We start from the raw sequence: 21,704 nt of genomic DNA, 5'->3' as shown, positions 1-21,704 counted from the left end.
TATTTTCTATGTTTAGAATGTGAAGTCGTCTTCTCATATTAAGGATAAAATTATATAAAAAATACATATTTTTTAATTTTATTTTTTAGATTATTAAATCTGTTATTTTAAAATGTCTTCTACTGCAAACACAAATGACAAGCATGGAAAATTAAAAAAAGTTGGATTTAACTCAAGTACTGAGTCTCACAGTTCAATTACAATTAAGCGAAACGAAAAACAATCGAATGTTATCGACGTTGTCGCAGGATTTCTAAAAGTTTTTCACAAGTTAGTCAATTTGTTGTTAATTTTCTTTGAAAATAAATTCAATTATATATACAAGTAGTTGTATTTTTTTTAATTTAAATTTTTTTTTTTTGAAGTTAATAATTTGCATTTTTTAATGCACCTTTTTTATCAACAGATATTCTATGACTTTTATTGTGCCAAATATATTTGATTTATCGGGTGACGTTTGTTGTTCAACTCCTAGTGTTGGATTGGTACCAACAAAAATACATATTCAAGGTAAACTATGTTAATTTTTTAGGTGTTATATTAATTTTTTAAGTCTTATATTAATTTTTTGGGTGTTATATTAATTTTTTTGATATTTAAAAGTTGATGTTATTTTTTAAAACGTTTTTGTGGTACAATTACCGGCAGCGTGGTGTAGTGGTAAGAACATTTTCTACACCACACATGAGGTTGTGGGTTCAATCTCCACTGATCTTATGCTGTAGTGCCCTTAAGTAAGGCGCTATAAACAGTATGAACTCCTGCTTAGCCAGCACTTAATCAGCAGTATAATTATTAGGCAATTATTATCAAAATATCCTAAACTGCAACAGGCAACTCGAGATTGGGTTGGAGTAACTGATGTTACTCTATGTTTAAGTCGCGCATTCGACTTTACCACATCGAGAATATACAAAAAAAAATAATAATAATAATAACATTAAGTTTTTAAAAGCAATTTACAGTTTTCAACATTTTGTTTTTTATAGATAATGGAATAGTAGTTAGTTTGGAATATACAGCAGAGCATAAGGAAGGTGTTATAATCGAAAAATTTGGAATTGTTTCGGAAAAAGATAAAAACAAAGAGATTATAATCAACCTCCATTTTGAAATTTTAGGTGCAGTAAATTTGTATTTTTAAAAATTCCTAATTCATTTTTTTTTAACAATAACTGTTTATATTATTAAAACTACTTTACCAAATAGACATTTTTAAAAAGATCAAAATTATAAAACTGCTATTTTACCTAAATTTTAGTCTTTTTTTAAAAATTAGTGCATTTTCCGGAGGGGGGTTAAAGTAAGCAGGGGGTTAATAAAATGTGACTTATTGTCAGTAAAATGTAGTTTTGAGCATATAGTTTTCTGTCATATGAGTATTCAGTAAAATCGTTTTTGGTAATATGATAATAATCTTTAAATAAGGTAGTTATTTTTGCATTTTGAAACCCTATAAATGGGTAAGGCAAATTAATAATGTATAGAAATTTTAAAAAGAAAATAATTTTTTTAAGGTAAAAACCAAGGCACTCCATCTTTAAAAAGTGAAGTCCACTGCATAGAACATTTACGTGAATATGAGTCAGACCAGAGTGATTGGCAGGGATTTAATTAAGTTATTTATGCTTAAAATTTAACAAATTGTTTAAAATTAGGCAGGGCATTAAATCAATTGTGATTTTAAAAAAGTTATTTGAATATTTTTAACTAATGTGGTAAGACATTAAATCAATTACGGCAATTTTAAAAGCATGTTATATAATTGACACTAATAGAAGAATTATAATCAAAAAATTACTTTTTTTACTTAGAATATAATATTAATTTATATTGTGAAATTTATCCAAAGATTTTATTTTGTTTTTAAAAATTTTTTGATCTCCTTTTCTTTTAATTGGATTTCTTGTGAAAAAATATTAAATTTTTCGCTCAAAATTTTTTTAATTTTATCATCATTGATAAGAGTTTTTGATTTTACAAGTTCATCTCTGTCGCCAATTGAAATTTTTTCTACCAATGTTTTACCCCATAATACAGTAAGACCAGATGAATTATGTAATACACAAAATGTGTTATGCGCAAACTGACTTTTTGCACTTGTGCAATGATATCTAACAGCTTCCTAAAAACTAAAAAAAAAATTTTTTCCCCACTTTTTTTTATGTATGTTTAATTTTGTATCCATGAGAGGTTTAGTTCAAAATTGATTTTTTTTTACCTGAAAATCTTTCAATAAGCTAGGAGTAATATTAAGTTGAAATTTATTTTCCCATTCGTCTTCTGTCTTTGTCATTTTTGTTTGCTCTAAAAAAAAATCATTTTTAGTGCAAGTGTAGCTATACTATTATTTTGTGCTTATTTATACATAAATTGTAGCTTTTAAATTATATAAAAAACAGCATTAACCATTGCAGTTCTTTTGTATTCTCTATTCAATTTTTCGGTTTTAAAAATCTTTTCACCCTTATTGCCGGTTTAATTCTGTACAACCCATGTTTTTGTGGTTCAGTTACATCTAGGTTTATTGGTAAAGTTAAGCTTGCTACATCTGCTATCTATCTTTCTTTATTAGGTAATGTTACCTTTAAATTTAAATAGTAAAAAGAGTATTTGAAACTTTTAGATTGTGCAAATTTGCAGTTTTTAAAAGTTGCATAAGCTACCTTCATGAACTTAATTTTTTATAAATAGTGTTTAAAACATACTGGGTAACTTATGATTTACTGTGTATTTATAAATGTAAAACTGTGTTTAAATTGCTATGTTTTTTATTAAGGACCTTTTACAAAATAATAACACTTAACATGTAATGTAAATTTTGTTATATATTTTAGTTTTTAAATTTCATGGTTTCAGCATTTTTAAATTAGCATGCATTTTTTTTAACGAACTTACCAATATTGCCATGTGTATTTCATTATCATCAAATTGACATACTTTAACATTAATAACATCTAATGCTTCCACCAAGTCCACTTAAAAACCAAGTTGTGATAATAACCAGGCAAAAGTGCATTAAGCTCAAAACAGAACCCTCCTCTTATTTGCATTACAATCCTCTCGTAAATATCTAATATTATTAACTTATTTTCCTTTTTGTTTTTTAAATTTAATGTGTCAATTGGTACTGTGCAAACGTGGGCCCATGATCATTTTTTTAGAGTTTCCGCGCTAATTGTTTTTTCACCGTTGTAATTTATTTTTTCAAGATGTTTATTCACATCCATAATTGTTGTTTAACATTTTTTAGGCATCATATTAAATTAAAGATTGATGCTATATGATTTATGTTTAATAATTAACTTAGTCAATGTTCTATGTTATTATTAGTTGAATCAATAATACAACATAAATATATTTTAAGTGCCCAAAAAAGTTGACTTCAAAAATTTAACTAAAAATTTTTTTTGCTGATTCAACTAAAAACATATCACAAATTTATTTTTTAATATGGTGTTGAAAATTTTTTTTTGTTGGAAACTCACTTGTTCTTTGTTTATGCTTTGTATCTAAATATATGTTTTGTTTATTTTTAATCTACCTTCCATATCCTGTTAAAATTAGGGCATTAATTTGCACATGTAATTTTGTTTTAATATATTTAATTTTAAACGGATGTTATTTGGTAATTTTTAGTTTTTTTCAAATTTTGTCAAAATGATTTTGTATTTGCTAATTTATTTCTAATTTTTAATTAATTTATTTTTATTCCAGACATTAGGAAATTTGTTTAACTTGTAAACTAGAATGCTGCGTGCCATAATCACATTTTTTACTGCATTGGCAACAGTATTTGTACCCATTCTTGTTGTAACTTGGCTACTTTCACTTCCCATCAGAACTTATTATGGTAAGTAGACAATTTTTTGTTATCAATTAATTGTTCTAAAAGCATGCCCCCTAAAAATACCTCCTAAAACAAGTACTGCTTGAATATATTGTTATTTTATAATTAAAACCAGCTTATAATTAAAAAAATGTAATTAAATTTATTTTACATGCTAATTTGCTAATAAGTGGCTGATTTTAAACTTTTAAATTTGTGGGTATTATTGTCACAAAGGGGACTTTCCCTTTGGGTAAAAATTTTGTCTAAAGAGTATTTATTTTTAACTTAATTTAACTTTATCAATAATTTGCAATCACTATTTTTTTTAAAGCCTTTTTTTATGTTTTATTTGCTAGGTGGGATTATTGTTGTTTCACCAAAAAGATTAGTTTCAGCAATTTTGGTTCCCCTTATTTTCTCACTCAGGGAGTTGTTTAAAAAATCATTGTCATTGTCTGGTATATTAGCAGGTTAGTTCAAATAATATTACTCGGTATAAAAATACAAATTTTAACTTAATTGTAATTTGTTTTCATTAAAAAATCCTTAAATTAGTAAAAAATAGATCCAAAAAAACAAGGATCTACTTTTTACTAATTTAAGAATTTAAAGTTTTAGTTGGACTGTTAGAAATACTTTAATTTGATTTAATTTTTTGTTTAAATTTTATTTCTAGCTTTCATGGTTGGTTTTGTGATGACGATTTCAAGTATTTCATTTATTTCCATGCTTCTCGTTTTCTTTTACTCTTCTTCAAAATTAACAAAATTTCGCTCCAAAAGAAAATCAAAACAGGATATTGCATCAGAAACACGTAAGTTAAACATTTTTGATTTTTGATAAATTTTTTTTTCTTAATCTTTATAATATTTTACAGAAACTAGAACTTGGTTAAATGTAATGAATAACGGCGGAGTTCCAACTGCATTAGCTTTGTTGTATATAATTGAAGCAGGCTGTACTGAGACTAGGATTGACTTTAATGGACCTTTGTTTACAAGGTAATAGTGTAATTTGCAACAGGGCGTAGTGGTTAGAACACTTGGCTTTACTACAAGAGGCCTTGGGTTCGATCCCAACCGCTCTCATCCTGTAACGCCCTTGAGTAAAGCAACATTTCTTAGCAGCTTAATTATCGGGCAATTAACATCTATAATATCTCAAACTGCCAAAGACAAATCAGGACTAGGTTGGGTTAACAGATATAACATCAAGTATAAATAAATATAAAAAAAATTAGGTAAGTTTAAATGCTGCAAAAAGTCAAAATTATTCAGTTTTGCATTTAAAAATTTATCTACTTAAAATAAAATCACTCACACAAAAAAAACTTTAATATATTATCTTAGAGAATTATTGTCAAACTTTATATTTTAAAACCCATTCTGATTAATTAAAAAATCCTTTTTTTGGAGTTCATGGTTATCAGTAGCTATACTTGGAAGTCTATCTTGTGCTTGTGGAGATACTTGGGCTTCCGAGTTTGGTTCTGCAGTGGGAAAACCATATGCTATTCTGGTTACTACTGGTCAATCTGTACCAGCAGGTAAGTAATGCCTGGTGTTTTTAAAATTTTTTAAACATTTTTTGTATAAACTGGGTAATATGAGATTAAATATATAATTTTTAAAAAACCTTTTTTTTAATTATTTATTAGGTACAAATGGGGGTGTGTCACTACTAGGTACAATAGCAAGTGGAGTGGGTGGTGGCTTAATTGGATTTACTTTTGTTATTACTAATTATTTCTTTACTGATACAACAAGGTATTAAAACATTTTACTAATTTTTTTACGTTAGGAAAAAATACCCTTGTGTTAACTGTAATTTTGCCTAAACCAAATTTTAAACTTTTTTTAGTGCTCTTGTTATTTTTATTTATTTTTTCTACAAAAATAATGTTTCTTTCTTTCTAGTTTTTGTTGGCCACTTATATTTATTGGAATGTTTTCTGGGTTTTGTGGGTCAATGATTGATTCGTTTCTAGGTGCAACTATGCAATATTCAGGTAATATAGATTTATAATCATTCTATTTGTTTCCTGATAAATAATTAATGTGACCCTATTGAATTGGCAGTAAAGTGTTCATCTGTTTAAAAAGTTAATATTTCTTTGTGATTTAATTTTTAAACATTGCTTTTTTTAAATATTAATAATTTATGAGGTTTAGTTGTAAACTGCATTGTTTTTAACTGTTGCTAAATTATAAATTATTAGTTTTGCAAGTTTGGTATAAATATTATAAATATCTGGAAGAAAGAGTGTCTTTTAAAAAGTTGATGGTATTTAATTTTGAAATACATAAAATAGTTGACTAAGGAACCTTTGTTATATATTTAATAAAATGGAATGTTGGCTATATATATCTAGGCTAAAACATTACTAAACTATACATGATATATCGTTAAGATGCTAAAAAAATTTAGGAATTTTTTACTATAGTTGTAGCATACTTAGCACTATTAAAATATATTTTTGAACAAATTTTTTTATTATGTTAGGTTTTGATGAAGCTACGAAAAAAGTTGTAAGTCGACCTGGACCTAATGTTAAACACATAAGTGGAATCAACATTTTAGACAATCATATGATCAACTTTATATCATGCTTTGTGTCTGCTATCTTCGCACCTTTTTTATATCAATTTTTATTTCTTTAAGATTTTCGAGCGTAACAGCATTCTGTTAAGCTTTCGTACTTTATGTTTTTTGTCGATGCTATGTAAGAGAGTTATTATGTTTTTTTTTTAATATTATCAATAAGTTATTAAATAGTGTTTGTGGTATTATTAAATTTTTAAAGCATTGTCAGTCTATTTCTTTTTTTATTAAGCCGTTTGTGCAATATGTTAAATTAAGTAATTAATTGTCGTTTGCCTATTTTTCTGTGGTTTTATTTTTTTTATTTTTAAATTATGTGTTGCACAGAGATTTAAGTAGATTGGTATTTTTTATTTCTTTTTATTCCTATTAAAGGAAAGTTAATTTAAAAATAATACTAAATGCAAATATTTTTTACTAAATTATTCTTTTTTTTAGGTTAATAGGAAAAAATGATTTTAAGTAAATTAAACTAAATAAACAATATGAATTTAAATAAAATTATAAGACAAGGAATTTTGAAGTGCCAAGCACAGAAATTTTCAAAGGTAAAAATTGTTAATATTTTTATTTAAAAATGTGTTAAGACTATGCTGTAGGTAGCCTTACAATATATACATACATAATTACATATTTTTTTTATATTTAGGCTAACATTATTTTGACTTTTAGCTTGCTACTACTTATGTTGGTCTTCAAAAATTATGTAATTGTCGCACATTATCTACAACTACCATCAACTGTGATAAGAAAAATTTCGCAAAATCTGTTAAAAAAGATCAGGAACACCAAGAAAAAATATCAAGATACCCAGTGAACAATGTAAATAATTTTACCATTTTTCATATTGTTTAACGGCATATTTTTTAACAATATATTTAATTTGATAAGCCACATGATGTAGGGTTACAAGACTAAATATCTACAAAAATATTATGGTAAATTTGCCAAGCATAAAAACCAATTGGCAGATTAATAATAAGGCAATATGTTAGGTCAATAATTTTTTGATTGGCAAAGGAAACTTAAACTTGGCTTAGGTTATTTATGTTAAAGCTCTGACTTTTTTCAAGACGCTATAAAATAATTTTTATAGTTTTATTTTTATTTTGTTGCTGTTTAGATAAAGGACTTACCTTTACATGTACAAGAGAGAATGTATGGGTTGTATGACAAGGCAGGATTTGTTCCCAATTTATTCCATGCTTTGGCACATAGACCTGAAGAATTTAAATGTTTTCTGGACTACTATGATGCCCTAACTAATAGAGGTTTTTACCTAATTTTATGATACCATTTTTAGAGTATATGTATTTTTAAATATCCTTAATGTAAGCAGACTGACTTTACAACTAAAATCTAGAGTAACATATGTTAACCTAACCCAGGCTTTCGTAGGCTTTGACAGTTTCAAATATTAATGATTATAATTTTCCGACAATATTTCTGGTTATTGTTTTTGGCTTGGCAAGATTTTATGCTGTTTAAAGAGTTTTACTCAAGGACACTAGCATGAAAGCAGTGGGGATCAAACCAATAACCTAAGGTTGTAAAGTAAAGTACACCACGCCATCAGTCCAAATATGTTATATTTTATAAACTTTGCACAAATTATTAAAGCGATCTATGTAATTTATTGTTTATGTTGTTTTGTATTAGAGAAGAGTAACTTAACAAGAGCTGATAAGGAAATGATAGGAATAGTAGCAAGCTCTTATAATGGTTGTGTGTATTGTGTGATGGCACATAGCGCTTTACATCGAATCACCTCCAAAGATCCTTACCTCGCTGATCAGGTAATTTTGTGTTAAATTTGTTTGAACATTTACTTTTTATTCAAAGTGTTTATATTTCAACTGGTTTATGTTGCAAAACCAGATGCACTTGTTTTTTTTTAAATTTATACTTAAATCCGTAATTTGTTAAACCTGCTGTATTTTATTATTTTCTATGTAAGTTAAATAGATGTATATATAAATCAAGATTAAAAGACAAAAAAATCTAACAGTTTTAAAGATATAGAAAAAAGTTAAGTGAGTTTATAGAAAAATTGTGCTGCAAGCTTATATTAAAAACTTTTATTTCTAGTTATACCAATTTAAAAATGTAAGATAAAAAGTTAAGTTTAGAATGAAGAGGAACTACATATCATTATGAAAAACACTTTAGATGAAGCTTTCAGATTTTCAGTCAAAGAAGTTTCCAGATTTCAGTTGGTGCAATTTTTTAAGAAATTTTTCTCAAATAAACTGAAACTCTTGTGATTTCTTTGCTAAATAATGATTATCTTTTTTACCTGAATCAAAGCATGCCTTCTGATTTATTTCGTTTGTACCCGAAAAAAATTCATTTACCAAAATTTAATTCCAGTTGGCCACAAATTATCAAACAGCAAAACTTGACGCTCGTCAGCGAGCGATTCTTGCGCTCTCCAATGCTGTGACAAAAAATCAACCAATCACAGACGAGCATTTTCAGGATCTCGAGAAGGTGGGATTAAACAGGGAAGACGCATGGGATGTTGCAGCATTTGCATCATTAACTTCCCTGATTAATCGGATGTCTGTCTTCTTAGATATTAAGCCTAATCCAGAATTTTACACTATGGGTAGAAGAATGAAAGATTGCGAATAAAATTTTTTTTTATATTCAGGCATTATTACAATAAGTTTTGCATTTTATAAATGTATATTTTAACTTTTATCATGAATTTGTACATTTATATCGTTGATTAATTACTTTACTTTATCATTGTCATTGTTTTCATGTAAGTTCTTGCCATTCAGAGTTAACCTTTGGTTTTTCTAAGTTATACACAAATAATATAAATTAAATAATACACAATTTTATTACTTTCTTTATGAGTCTCTACTAGTAATTAATTGCAATAACAAAATAACTGTTATATTAACACGTTTTTAATCGTTTTGGCACACTTGTTTTTATTTTTATTGTTGATACTTTATCGTGTTTTTTAATGTATATTATTATGCACTTACGTTTTTGTTACGCAACTCGAAGCACGCCTAAATTTATTTTGTGTATTTTAAATGATCTAATTTTAATGGTATCGACTTCAGGTAAATTTTACATTAAAGGCTATTATAATAAACTATTTTAAACATTTGTTTGTTTGAAATTGTAGGCTGTTTTAAACATGGTTTCAGATTAGAATTTACATGTTTTGTTGCATAACCTATAGCTTATAGGTGGCATAGGTCGCGTCGTAAAAATATAGAACCATAAACTCAAAATCTACCTACTAGTCAGAAACTATGCATATATATCTTTATTTTATTAAGAAAAATAAATAATTTTTTTATATTGAACTAGGCGTCTGCATATCTTTCATAAAGTTCGTTGGCAACTGTTGCTTGGTAGGCTTGCCAGGATACCAACCTCCAGTGTTGTTCCAATAATTCATTATCGGAAGGATATGGATATTCCTGTGGTTTAATATAAGAAGGTATAAATTTGTTAGTTATTGAATTAAAAAGTAAAAAAAACATCCAAGGGCCCTAAATACTAAGGTGACTTTGTTCCTTTGGCCTATTTCTAAAGTCGTATAAATTTTAAGCAAAAGCAATGATGTAGGTACAGCTGATTCACTGTGAGTCTCAGGTTTGATTCCCACTGCTTACATGGTTAGCTTTCTTAAGTAATTACTAAAATTAGAATTAAGTTATTTTCACTTGCCTTTTCCCGTAGGTATTTTAAACAATCATCCGTTGCGTTTTCGAGATAAAACTTTTTGTTTAACATCAAACATTCGGCCCCGTTGCTCACAAGAGCCAAACTAGGTTGATCTGCATATAAGGCCGGCCCTAAACCAAACGTTCCGCCCCTGGTAAGCTGGCGTACGCTTACATGTACGGGGTGTAGTTTAGAGGCGTGAATGTCTGGTGTTTGGTTGTTGGACGGCGTCTAAAAGCAAGTTTTAAGTAAAGTTAAATTTCATCTTTTTTTTTCTTTCAAGTAGGTATAACATAAACACATACGTTTACACCGAATATGGTGTCTCCGATTTCGACGTGTTTCCCGTTGGTTACACCGACGTCATCACTCTTAGTGACGTCATCGTTCTTAGTGACATCATGCGCGTGTTTTGCAAAATCTGAATCGCCCTCGTCTGAGTACTCCGTCACGACGATCTCGACTGTTGCTGTTTCGTCCCTGAGGCGTTTCGTACCTCGACCTTCGGGCCCGATACCTGTGCGAAGATATGCGGCCTTCATCGGGCTTGGAGTTCTAGGAGGGTGGCGGTCCGAGTTCCTACTCATGCGAAACCCATCGTCAAGGTCACGTGCTTGATACGGGTGGCTGGGCATGTCCGGGAGGATGCTTGGAGCATAGTGTGCCTCCGTACGAGAGGAGGAGAGAGGCATCTCGGAGCGGCGATCGTTTTCGTCGATGTCAGCTCGGGAGGATACCGGGTTTCCAACAACATCGGTGTTTAGTTCCTTGAGTACACTACCTATAAAAGTAAAGCGTTGCTTCAAAGTAACTTCACACTAATAAAATTGTTATCCAAATGAAATAGCAGCATAAATAATGCAAAGATAACAAATAACTAAACGTTTTCGAAAACAGTAAAGTTTTAAGATTCTATTTGAGTGTACCGTTAAAATGCTAAAGTTTTTTGCGATTCAAAAGCTTAGTTTTAAGTTTATCTTACTCATTTCTAATTGTTGGTAAATTGTTGCGTTCTGAGCCTTTTCCTTCTCAAGTTCTTCTTTATCAGTTAGCAATTGGAGATGGGCTAAAACCAAAATTAATAATCCGTTATCTTAATTCATTTATTAATTTTCGACTTCAAGTAAAACAACTTTTTACCGTTCGAATTTTCTGGTTTAATTTTCTCCACAAGATGGGGTGAGGCTGTAAACTCGGGCACGAATGCTTGCTCTAGTTTTAATCTTCGTAAGGCTGTCAATTGACTTATCTTCTCAACCATCAATGTTTTAAGAACGGAACAGCTACCCTAAATTATTAAAAAGAAGTAATTTAAATTTAAGGTTTTTGTCAGGATTTGTTTTTTTTCTTGTGATTTGACTTTTTACCGATTTTACGACGTAAATCCACTCAGAAGAGACGTTGTCGTTGACAAGTAATGCTCCTCGTTTGAAATAGCGAAACAAACATCGGTTTGGGTTCGCATTTAACAACTCGGTCGGCCATCTTTTTAATAAGGAAATCGATCTTCAAGAAAAAGGGTATATTTGTAAAGATTGTTTTTTTTGGGGGGCGTCTTGGGGCAATCTTTTGGATAACCCCCCAACCTACCTCAAAAATCCCCCTCGATCTGGGTCAGTGAGCAATCCCCCTCCACCCCCTGTGATGAAGATGTTTCTGTACGCGTCCTTGTCTAGGAAGAGGAATTCACAATATCCCAATGTCACGATGCTCCATCTCCATTTTATTCCTTCTAACAATTCGTGTTCCTGTAAAAAAAATAGCAAGTTGTCGCTTTTTAACAAGGGAGACATTAGAGACTGTATATTAAAGTACATTAGGGGCGGTATATTGGATAAACTAGCAACTGTTAAAAATGTATTATGTACTGCATTTTAGAGACTGTATCCCCCCAAAAAAAAGATCTTAATTTTGATATTAACTTACACCAAATACGTCGCCTCGCCTCATAAACAGAACAGGATTTGTATTTCCAGACTCGTCTTCTTTTATAACGACTGCTGAACCAGCAAGTAGAATGTAATAATTTAAAGGTGATTTTCCTTCGCGTACTACAACGCGTTTACCTTCAAATCTATAAAAAAAATGTTGCTTTTAGTTGCGCGAAGCAAAATGTAGCACAATCTTAGCATTTTTATTATAAACATTGTTTTGCAACTTTAAAGGTTTAGGATAATATGCAAATACTAACCCAGCAAAGTGTCCATGTTTTCCGATTTGTCGTTGTACCGACGTCGAGTAATCTGATATTGCTTTGATATTTCGAAGAGCTGTTTGAACCTAAAGCAATAGAAAAAAACATTAATTTTTTGCAATAAATTGAATCAGATTAATATTCTTTTTTTAGCAAGTTTGGTGTAAGTATTAAACCACATATGTTGGATATACAGAAATGGTAAACCGCAATATCCCAAGGCAAAGCCTTTTACGAACAATCGGATAAATATAATCGAATAATCAGATTACAGTTGACTGGTAAGTCAAGTACCCCTACTTAACATACTGGCTATCGCGTTTAACAAATCCCCGAATTTGAAGTAGCATAGTTTAAATAGCACTTAGTCTATATAAACAATCAACATAAGAAACAAATACAAAACTCTCAGGTTAACTAGAAGACAAATGGATTAACTCTGGCAACACAAACAGAAACATCTGCTTCTAAATAAACAAATTCAGTGGCGAACCAAAGTACAACTTTCTTTAAAACACTAAGTGGATTGAGTTCAAAAGCGTAACCTTTGATATAATGGGGATAAAGCTTCCGATGTACATTAAAAACTTAAAAAGTTGTTTTTAGGGCTTATAAAGTTCAGAAATGACGTACCAGGCTTATATCTTTTTCTGTTCTCTTGTTAGTGGGAATAGTTAGTATTCGTCTTGTTGTCTCAGAAAGCCGCAACTGTAAAAACAAAATTTTCGTTTGTGAAAAATTACAAATCACATACCCTAAATGTGCTTTTGACAGTTTTATATATATTTAATATCAAACAAATAGATATTTTTCTTTACCTAGTGGCCTTGGGTTCGAGTCGCGGGGATGCCATTTAAATAGTTTTTTTTAGACTAACATTTTCAAAAATTTTTTACCTGGTTTTTCATTTTATAATCCGTGACGTCAAATAATACTTCATGCTTCGTTGCGCCTGCCACGTGATCAGCATTACCTGCCGAATCATGTCGAATGTTGTAACTGTCGTCCACTGTTATACGATGATCGTGCCATAACCTTGAAAACCAAATGATCAACTTTGCCGAACTTCTCCAAATCGACATTAATTTTTCCTGTACAAATTTTGTGTTACAGGTAAATAATCATACATATATAGTATTAGTTTGTGTTGTTGGATTCTTTTAAAGCATGCAAATGTGAAATTCTGCTTGCATTTAAATGGTTTTTATCGTCTGTATTTGACCCTAAATGTATGCTTTTCGTAGATTGGCCAATCATTTTATGTTAATATAAGTTTGGAATGGGAATGTTATTTTATTTACCATTCTAGCTGGCTTAACTGTGCGAAAAAATTGCGGACTGCTTCTTGTATCCATTTTTACAAGCCTACCTTTCTTTTGTCGACGTAATTTAGAGACACCTTAAAAAAATAAGTTATACATTTTAATTTTTTTTTAGATTTTTGACTTAAGTTTTTTTGACTTAAGTTTTTTACCTCCACTTATATCTGAGTCGGTAGGTGTGTCGCCTTCCTTGTTACTTGAGTGAACCGTGCCAAGCGAAACCATTGTCATTGATGATGACGTTTTTTTCTCACCTGGTGACGTCATGGATTCATGACGTTTATAATATGCTAAAACAAAAGTTTATAAGAGAGATAAAGTTATATATATTTCAAAAAACAAATAATATTTCTTACTTTTGGTGTCTTCTTTAAATGATAATTTTCGGTCATCTTTTTTGTAAGGAATCGACGTTTCTTTTTTCACAGTTTCGTTTTGTGCTTTTTGGTCTTCTGTTTTTTGTTCTTGATCTTGGAGAATACTGTTTGTCTGATTATCCGACTGTTTTAACGTTCTCTTAGTCACGTGGTTTCTAATGTCGACTTGTTTAATATTAGCTTGATGCTGATTGATTACTTGGATCGGGGGCAGGCGACTTGATTGCGAAAAATCGCTTAGTTTTCGAGTTGCATTAACTGGTGGCAGTTTGCGGTAGGTGGAGCCTAACTGACCACGTGACTCAAAGCTCGATACGCTCATTCGATCTTCGTACGAGTCGGAGTCTTGACTGATGTGCGTTTGCGGATAAAAACTGTGCTGTTTCATCTGATGACGCAGTCTTCCCAGCATCGACGTTTCCTTGGCCCCAATGTTTAGTTTAAGGCCAATGTTGCGTTTAAATTGTCGCTCCCTCTCTTCCATTACTGTTGGCAGACTAGAGAAGCCTCCGAACGAGGCTCTGATGTTGCCCGGTTGTTCTGCCTGCTTTTTTATCAATGGGGGCAGCACCTTAACACGTTGTAAATTCTCTGTTACATTTAACTTGCTTTTTATTGTGTCTTTTACCGTCGAATAATTTAAATCCAAACTTCTTCCACTCTTAATCCTCCATTTGTGAACTCGATAGATGTCCTTTCTAGCGTCCGGTAGCCGCTGCCTGTACTGCCTTGATATGACGTCACGCCGGATGACGTCATTTGAACCGCCGCGCATTGCATCGAGAGACTGTAACATGACGTCACGCTTCTTTCTGATATCAAAAGATCGGTTTATAGAAGCTTCTGTTTTATGTCCTTGAAAAAGGTGAGGATGGTGTTTGCTCTCTGCAACTCTATTTGACATTATGACATTTCCTTTGTCCATTCTTGCCTTTGAATTCTTCTTGTTTAACACTTTTTCGTTGTGTTTTCTTTTCGTGGTCTTGGCGTTTTGGCTGCTCTTTTGTCTTTCTTCCTTCTGCGGGTGACTGGTAACTAGACCGACGTTTAACGTTCCTAGCATTTCTACGTCATTCTGATTTTTGTCGTCTGCTTGTTTTCTTGTTGCCCCAACGCTGTCGATATGCGCCTTGGTAAGACACAGGGCCACCATTTTAAACACTAACACGCTTTAGAACATAACCTGTGAATTAGAAGCGGCAATTTCTAGAAAGCTTACACTTATAACGCTATACTTGGTCGCATTGACTTACGCTCCTTACCTGTCTGAGTGTTTAAGACAATAACAAAGCGATTGACCTAAAGGTTTACAGTAAACCACAGCTTCTCTTTTTTCTCCCTTCCCTCACTTACTGTACGCTTACAATACACTATTACACATTGTCTTGATTACACGTTGCTATATATTAAGGGCAAATATAAGATTGGAAAGTTATTTGCCGTTATATAAATCATTCTTAAGTGGTTAGGTAATACAAATATACATCCATTACTTTATATAACGTAGTCTAACTTAACTATGTAATATTAATATGTGAACTACGGGATGATTTTTGCCCGCTTGTTATGTTAAAGTTACCCCCTTTGTATGATACAAATTCATATCTGTTTTTTAACATATGTACATAAGCAATAGACAAACTATTAAATAATTGTGGAATTTAAAATCCTGCTTCGCTCGTGTAGTAGTGAATGAAAAATACATGTCCCAGGCCTTAGAAACTACTTTACCGTGAAAAGGACACTAGATTTAGTTACCAAAATGATTTCGTCCGCAGAAAAAACAATGATATCATATTTTTTGCTAAGCTTAATCATTTGTGGAATCAAATTACGTTTAAATCTTTATAATAAACCGATATAACAAAAGCTGACTTTTTTAAAGCCAACAGGATAAAATCTCGTTTGTTTAATAACAGGTGGATAATAAAAGAAGTAAAGTCTGGCAAAATTAAAATACAAAAGCGCGTTACATTATCTTTGTATAATCTGTATTAAATTGTATTTAATTTATTAACCTTTATTTCATATTCTAAAATTAGATTTTAATTTAAACTTTGAATGGAAATTAATATAAATTCACACGACACTCGAAAATATATAATCCAAACTTGAATCTTGAAGGGATTAAAAGAGTAATTTTAATATAACCTCTCTTCTTTTGTAAGTGGAAAAATCGAATGGCCTAGACAGACAATTTGATATAAGCTTTTAAATGCCCTTGTAAGGCCAAATGAATTTATTGTTTGTTTAAGCAAAGACAGTCCGTCTAGGTAAAATCATTAATATTAAACTGTATCATTTTTAAAGGCCAATACAGTTTGCAAATAAACAACATTTATTAATAACACAACCCTAGTTAAATGGAAAAATTTGTTAAAAGTTTGATAAAATATTTTTTTTATTATTAATTTAAAAAAGAGGTGTTTTTTTAGCGTCGGATATATAAACTTGAATTTCCTTTCTTTACGTATGTATCAATTTTTAAATCTTTTTTACATAATTTTCTATATCATCGAAGTTTATTTCACTTTTAGTGATTTGTTGAATAATTTTAGTTTAAATTTAGGAAACAGGCCTTTGTGGTTGATCTTCAACAATAAGTGCTTTCAATAGAAAGGATTCAAGTTGTCTAGTTTTCAAGTTATACCCTCTTAGCTCAAGTTTAAGTGCCAATAATATGTTCTTCACTGTAACAAAAACTCTTTTGCAGAAAAAGGGTTTTAAAAATCAAAAACTTAAAAATTACATTTAGCTTTATTTTACATGTATACATTTTTTTATTTTTATACGAAGCGAACTCCAAATATCACCAAAAAGTAGGGATGGGCCAAAATTAAAATTACTCGGATTCGTCGAATCCGAGTAATTAAAAATAAGATTCGATCGAGTCCGAGTACTCGGCTATGACGTCATCGATGTAAATGCCAATAACGTTAGCCGAAGTAAACTGCGCAATTCAAGTATAAAGAGCTATTTTACTAATCATTTTTATTACAACTCAACACGAAATCAAATTATTTGCAATTAATTTAATTAATAGAAAGGAATTAATTTAATAACAATAACCAACTTTTTCCAAATTTACGTGTAAAAATGTTAACATTTCCACATGCTTCGACTTCAAACGATTTCGCAATGGCGAAACTACAACACCAGACGAACTAAATAGGCGCTCAGATGACACACTTGTTGGAGGGCAAGAAAAAAACGAAATGGCTAAATTAAACAACGCAGGGCGCTCATTGTGATGCTTCGCCCAAAATTCCAATGGACATTTGGTAGGATTTAATACGCGGAGATGCCATATATTGAGCAACGTGACTTTTTATGCGCTGCTCGTATGATGTATCTATCATTGCTTGTGATTGTGACAACTGTTCATCTTCACACGTACAGTCAAAGACGATGCTATCAATATTTTCATCGCAAGATGATGATGGCTCGCTTGAATCATCGATGCCGTCACTAGTAGTATGATGTTTAATGGCGGCCTGTTCAATCAGGTTTTTTATACGCAGTATTTCTTTATCATCTGCACACCACGATGTTTTTATTCGTGGATCTAATACTGAAGCCATCGCACAAGTGTCGTAAATAATGTCGTTGTAAAAATATGCTTCACGGGGTTGCTTTTGGCCTTGTGAGGCATCTCGTTTGCTAATTGGTATTCTTTGTTATACCGAGGTTGAATCTCAATGTTATACCGAGGTTGAATCTCATTCATTAATCGCTGAAATCCTTTGTTTTCTAAGATAGAAAGTGGTAAAAGATCGATGGCGATCATCTCACAAATACGTTTGGTAATGGCTTGCGTCAGTGGATGGTTGGGCAAAAAACTTTGCTTTTTGGTTAAAACATCATCGATTGTAAGCTGAGATTTTCGATGCCTGTTCTTGTTCGCTAGTCCTGTTTTTTACATCAATATTATGGCGCGATAAAAGATGTTTTATTAACTAACTTGTTGTAAAATTAGCATTGCTTTTACCGCGGCTAATATGGGAATTGCACAAACTGCAAATAGCCTTACAATTATCTTTTAAACAAATATCGAAATAATTCCATACGTATGATGTTTTTGATGTCATTTTTAAATGAATATAAAAGCAGCACACTGTTACTCCTGTATTATAAGCTTCGCATTGTTGCGCAATTATTGCACAATTACGATAAACGTTGCTACGGCAACAAAAGCAGACATGTCCAGACAAGTTTAATATCTCAAAAAAAAATGAAATACCGTCTCTCTTATAATTGTTACAATTGATTAAAAACACATGCGTGAGATTCGGCAGCCGAGTCCAAAAAAAATATTCGACGAGCCCGAATCCTAAAAAACTCAATACTCGGGTCGAGTACTCGGACTCGGATTCGACTCGGCCCATCCCTACCAAAAAGTAAATAACCGACTAAAAAAATTGTTTGTCCACTAATTTAATAAAATAATTTAGGTTATTTTTTTATTTCAAAATTATTTTTATTAAACAAGGGTTTTTATAAAATTAACTTAAGATAGGTTATCTATACACTGTCATGATATAATATAACACACTTTTATTAATAATGGGTGTTTAATATGTATAGTTAAAAAAGATAAACAAAGTATGTTAAAATTCTAAAATGAAATCTTATTTAAGGATAAACTATTTTAATTTATTTTTGAACGTCAAAAAAAAACATTATGGTCATGAGATTATCATGCTTTGAGGTAAATCAGCTGACTCTTTCTAAAAATCAAAACAATAAAAACACGTGCTGACCCGTTAGTGGACAGGGTTTAATTTCAAGTGTAAAATGTTAAAGAATAAGAAAATAGTTATAGTTGGTGCTGGAATTAGTGGTCTAGCTGCAGCAGAAAAGCTTTATCAAAATGGATTTCGAGATATTACAATCCTTGAAAGTCGAAACCGAGTGGGTGGCAGAATATCCTCTTTTAAAGGTAACTTTTTATTTTTTTATCCTCGGTGTGGAAAGGTCGATTTCACCACCAAAACATAGAGTAACATCAGTTACCCCGACCCAATTTTAAATTGCCTTTAGCAGTTTGGGATGTTATTGATAATATTAGCTCTCTAATTATAAGCTGCTGATTAAGTGTTGGTTCAGCAGGAGTTTATACTGTTTTTAGTGCCTTACTCAAGGGTGCTACAGCATAAGAGCATTGGGAACCCAACCCAGAACTTCTTGTAGTGAGGCCAAGTGTTCTGACCATTACACCACGCTGTCGTTAATTTTCATTTATGGAAAAAATGATAGTTTTTAATGTTGTTAAGATAGTTTTGCATTTGAAGAGGGTGCACAATGGATTCACGGGGAAACAGGAAATATAATACATCAAGTAATAAAGGAACATGGGCTCCAAACTAAAGGAAATATAAATAGGTATTTTTTTATTAAAAATTAAAAACAAAATTATTAAATATGAGCATTCTAAATTTAGTCAAAAATTAATAAAATAAAATTTTCGTGTTTGTAGATTTTCAAAAAATAAGTTTTTCACTGAGAGTGGAATTCAATTGTCCGAGGAAAATTACAAATCATTTGATGCCGCACTTTGTTTTTTAAGCAATTGTGTGTCAAAAGATGATGCTCAACAATCAATTAAAGACCCGGAGTTGGAACAAAACATGGAACATTATTATTCTAAAAAATGGACAGAATATATAAATACCAATTCCAACTTTCATAATTTAGACCCAAATTTATTACAAGCTGTTTTAAAAAGTTTTTCTGACGATATAAAAAGTCATGATGGCTGTGATTCTCTAGCACAGCTTAATTTATCCACATACTTTGTATATAAAGAACTACCTGGAGGGCATTTAATGGTAAAAAACGGATTTTCTAGTATACCCCAAGCTATTGCAGAGGGGTTATCTAATATATTTATAAAGTTAAACTGCAAAGTAGAACTTATAAAGTGGAATGCTTCTAAAAATGGTGCTGTTAAAATTTTGTTTAATGATGGTGGTGTTAAAAAAACAATTACAGCTGATCATGTGATTGTTACAGTTTCTTTGGGTTGTTTAAAGGAATTTGGAAATAAATTGTTTGAACCCCAGTTACCCTTAGAAAAAATGAATGCAATAAAAAGGTAAATACCATATTTTTTATACTTTTTTATTGTCAATGGGGAAAGGTTGACTTCACGACCTTAACACAGAGTAACATTAGTTAACCGTGCAAGGCATTAATGGCGTTCAGCAGTTTGGGAAATTTAGGATTATGATAGCCTGATATTTAAGCTGCTGATTAAGTATTGGCTAAACCAGAGTTTATACCTTTTATAGCACCTTACTTAAAAGCATTACCTATTCCAGGACCTCATGTAGTAAAGCATGTAATTTTTTATCTTAATTTTTCAAAAAAAGTATATATTGTTTAAAAATTTTAAAAAATTAAACTTTTTAATTTTTTAATTTTTGCAGAATGGGTTTTGGTGTTACTGATAAAATTATTTTTGAATATGATAAACCATTTTGGGATAGTAATACAGATGTTATTATTCTTCTTTGGGATAAAGTTACAAAAAATGGAGAAAAAGCTGATTTTTGGTTTCGTTCAATTTCAAATATTTTGGTTGTTGCCGACATTTCAAAAAATTATTTTACATTACAAGTAAGTAAAAATAGTAATATATATTATTAAAAATTTAATATTTTTTAATGTTTTTTGTTAGTTTTGGTTGTCTGGTAAGCATGCTAAAGCAATGGAAACAATATCCAATCAGAAAATTTCTGCAATTTGTACCAACTTATTAAACCAATTCACAGGTAAAATTTGTGTTTATAAATTTATTGTATATCAATAAAATTGTTTTAGAAAAATCTTTAAAAATAAACAATTAATATGTTTTTTTTGAGATTACAAAAACATTCCCGATCCTAAGGAAGTTTATGTCAGTAGGTGGTTTTCTGATGTTAATTCTTTAGGTTCATACAGTTACATGGCAGCAGGTAAATATGACTTTATTACATGAGGTCTTGGGTTCGACCCTCTTTGCTTCTATGTTGTTACACTTTTAAGATAGGTAACAAACATGTTAGCAAGTTCTGTTACTGTAAAACTAATCTAAAATTAATTGTAAGGCAGCACAGCAATATTTAAAACTAGGAAAAGCAATTTAAGACTGGGTCAGGGTAACAAATATTTTACTATGTGTATCAATTGAGTTTCCCATTTTCATCAAGATCAAATAAATAAAATTAAAACATTATTTTTAGTCTGAAATTTGTTAGATATATACTATATTAGTATTATTGCTGTTATCAATATTAAATTAGTATCCGAATCTTGTTTTAAATATTAAAATGCTTTTATTATTTTTTTGTTTTAATATGTTCAGGGGCATCTGTATTAGATATTCAAGCACTTGCTGAACCTGTTTATAACGAACAAAATAGTCCCTGCATATGTTTTAGTGGTGAAGCTACACATCAGAAGTTTTATTCAACTGTTCATGGTGCTTACCTCACTGGAGTTAGAGAGGCCACCAGATTGTTTAAATACTATCAAACTAATTAAAATGGGACGACAAAAATTTTTGTAAATTAAATTTTTTTTTTTTTTGAAGGAATGTAATTTTTTATGTAAAATTATATTTAGTTGCAACTTTTTGTACTACTATAAATATGCATGTTAAAATAGCCCAACTTACTGTTTATTATTTTTCATTGTATTTTAAT

At 30.5% G+C, this 21,704-nt stretch overlaps 5 protein-coding genes across 7 annotated transcripts; 4 read left to right on the top strand and 1 right to left on the bottom strand.

Annotated features, from left to right (window-relative positions):
- Positions 1-97: 97 nt before the first annotated feature.
- LOC145745129 (adipose-secreted signaling protein-like) lies at positions 98-1,618 on the top strand. The gene is made up of 5 exons (XM_082563123.1): positions 98-270; positions 407-510; positions 990-1,126; positions 1,280-1,346; positions 1,518-1,618. Exons 1-5 carry the CDS (start codon positions 113-115, stop codon positions 1,616-1,618), a joined length of 567 nt encoding a protein of 188 aa, XP_082419249.1. The 5' UTR covers positions 98-112.
- Positions 1,004-6,871, top strand: LOC145746219 (transmembrane protein 19-like). Its single transcript, XM_082564440.1, has 9 exons — positions 1,004-1,121; positions 3,718-3,853; positions 4,189-4,302; positions 4,509-4,646; positions 4,710-4,833; positions 5,248-5,378; positions 5,490-5,598; positions 5,749-5,840; positions 6,335-6,871. The coding sequence occupies exons 2-9, from the start codon at positions 3,751-3,753 to the stop codon at positions 6,490-6,492; spliced, it is 969 nt and encodes a 322-aa protein (XP_082420566.1). The 5' UTR covers positions 1,004-1,121; positions 3,718-3,750; the 3' UTR covers positions 6,493-6,871.
- LOC145746220 (uncharacterized) lies at positions 6,825-9,451 on the top strand. The gene is made up of 5 exons (XM_082564441.1): positions 6,825-6,981; positions 7,106-7,255; positions 7,557-7,704; positions 8,093-8,229; positions 8,804-9,451. Exons 1-5 carry the CDS (start codon positions 6,919-6,921, stop codon positions 9,065-9,067), a joined length of 762 nt encoding a protein of 253 aa, XP_082420567.1. The 5' UTR covers positions 6,825-6,918; the 3' UTR covers positions 9,068-9,451.
- Positions 9,452-9,721: 270 nt separating this feature from the next.
- Positions 9,722-15,485, bottom strand: LOC145746216 (uncharacterized). Its single transcript, XM_082564435.1, has 14 exons — positions 13,999-15,485; positions 13,795-13,932; positions 13,622-13,719; positions 13,217-13,411; positions 12,954-13,028; positions 12,318-12,406; positions 12,053-12,200; positions 11,717-11,874; positions 11,494-11,632; positions 11,267-11,414; positions 11,109-11,192; positions 10,432-10,907; positions 10,130-10,357; positions 9,722-9,879 (listed from the first exon to the last, which is right to left on the bottom strand). The coding sequence occupies exons 1-14, from the start codon at positions 15,170-15,172 to the stop codon at positions 9,763-9,765; spliced, it is 3,267 nt and encodes a 1,088-aa protein (XP_082420561.1). The 5' UTR covers positions 15,173-15,485; the 3' UTR covers positions 9,722-9,762.
- Positions 9,798-21,704, top strand: LOC145746218 (spermine oxidase-like). 3 transcript variants are annotated; one of them, XM_082564437.1, is made up of 9 exons: positions 9,798-9,899; positions 16,455-16,489; positions 16,589-18,958; positions 19,293-19,401; positions 19,496-20,113; positions 20,448-20,637; positions 20,699-20,792; positions 20,883-20,975; positions 21,365-21,704. In XM_082564437.1, the coding sequence occupies exons 3-9, from the start codon at positions 18,814-18,816 to the stop codon at positions 21,541-21,543; spliced, it is 1,428 nt and encodes a 475-aa protein (XP_082420563.1). In that variant the 5' UTR covers positions 9,798-9,899; positions 16,455-16,489; positions 16,589-18,813; the 3' UTR covers positions 21,544-21,704. The 3 variants fall into 3 exon arrangements, with proteins under 3 accessions (XP_082420563.1, XP_082420564.1, XP_082420562.1); XM_082564438.1 differs by lacking the exon at positions 16,455-16,489 and having other exon boundaries at positions 9,850-9,899; XM_082564436.1 differs by lacking the exon at positions 9,798-9,899 and having other exon boundaries at positions 12,882-18,958.

The sequence above is a fragment of the Corella eumyota genome, chromosome 3 (assembly GCF_963082875.1).
Source record: "Corella eumyota chromosome 3, kaCorEumy4.1, whole genome shotgun sequence".
NCBI classification, from domain to species: Eukaryota; Metazoa; Chordata; class Ascidiacea; order Phlebobranchia; family Corellidae; genus Corella; species Corella eumyota.
The sequence above is the reverse complement of the archived record's forward strand: the minus strand, read 5'-3'. Positions and strand labels throughout refer to the sequence as shown.

Excerpts from the sequence above, each read along its gene's own strand:
- LOC145745129 (XM_082563123.1), top strand. The coding sequence starts at position 113 with ATGTCTTCTACTGCAAACACAAATGACAAGCATGGAAAATTAAAAAAA. Across the intron at positions 511-989 it reads AACAAAAATACATATTCAAG|ATAATGGAATAGTAGTTAGT; the intron begins GTAAACTATGTT and ends TGTTTTTTATAG. Across the intron at positions 1,127-1,279 it reads ATTTTGAAATTTTAGGTGCA|TGCATTTTCCGGAGGGGGGT; the intron begins GTAAATTTGTAT and ends TTTAAAAATTAG.
- LOC145746218 (XM_082564437.1), top strand. The coding sequence starts at position 18,814 with ATGTTAAAGAATAAGAAAATAGTTATAGTTGGTGCTGGAATTAGTGGT. Across the intron at positions 20,114-20,447 it reads AAAATGAATGCAATAAAAAG|AATGGGTTTTGGTGTTACTG; the intron begins GTAAATACCATA and ends TAATTTTTGCAG. Across the intron at positions 20,976-21,364 it reads ATACAGTTACATGGCAGCAG|GGGCATCTGTATTAGATATT; the intron begins GTAAATATGACT and ends TAATATGTTCAG.
- LOC145746219 (XM_082564440.1), top strand. The coding sequence starts at position 3,751 with ATGCTGCGTGCCATAATCACATTTTTTACTGCATTGGCAACAGTATTT. Across the intron at positions 4,834-5,247 it reads AATGGACCTTTGTTTACAAG|TTCATGGTTATCAGTAGCTA; the intron begins GTAATAGTGTAA and ends CTTTTTTTGGAG. Across the intron at positions 5,599-5,748 it reads TTCTTTACTGATACAACAAG|TTTTTGTTGGCCACTTATAT; the intron begins GTATTAAAACAT and ends CTTTCTTTCTAG.
- LOC145746216 (XM_082564435.1), bottom strand. The coding sequence starts at position 15,172 with ATGGTGGCCCTGTGTCTTACCAAGGCGCATATCGACAGCGTTGGGGCA. Across the intron at positions 12,201-12,317 it reads AAACATGGACACTTTGCTGG|ATTTGAAGGTAAACGCGTTG; the intron begins GTTAGTATTTGC and ends TTTTTTTTATAG. Across the intron at positions 10,908-11,108 it reads TTACCAACAATTAGAAATGA|GTAGTGTACTCAAGGAACTA; the intron begins GTAAGATAAACT and ends TTACTTTTATAG.
- LOC145746220 (XM_082564441.1), top strand. The coding sequence starts at position 6,919 with ATGAATTTAAATAAAATTATAAGACAAGGAATTTTGAAGTGCCAAGCA. Across the intron at positions 7,256-7,556 it reads CAAGATACCCAGTGAACAAT|ATAAAGGACTTACCTTTACA; the intron begins GTAAATAATTTT and ends GTTGCTGTTTAG. Across the intron at positions 7,705-8,092 it reads TGATGCCCTAACTAATAGAG|AGAAGAGTAACTTAACAAGA; the intron begins GTTTTTACCTAA and ends GTTTTGTATTAG.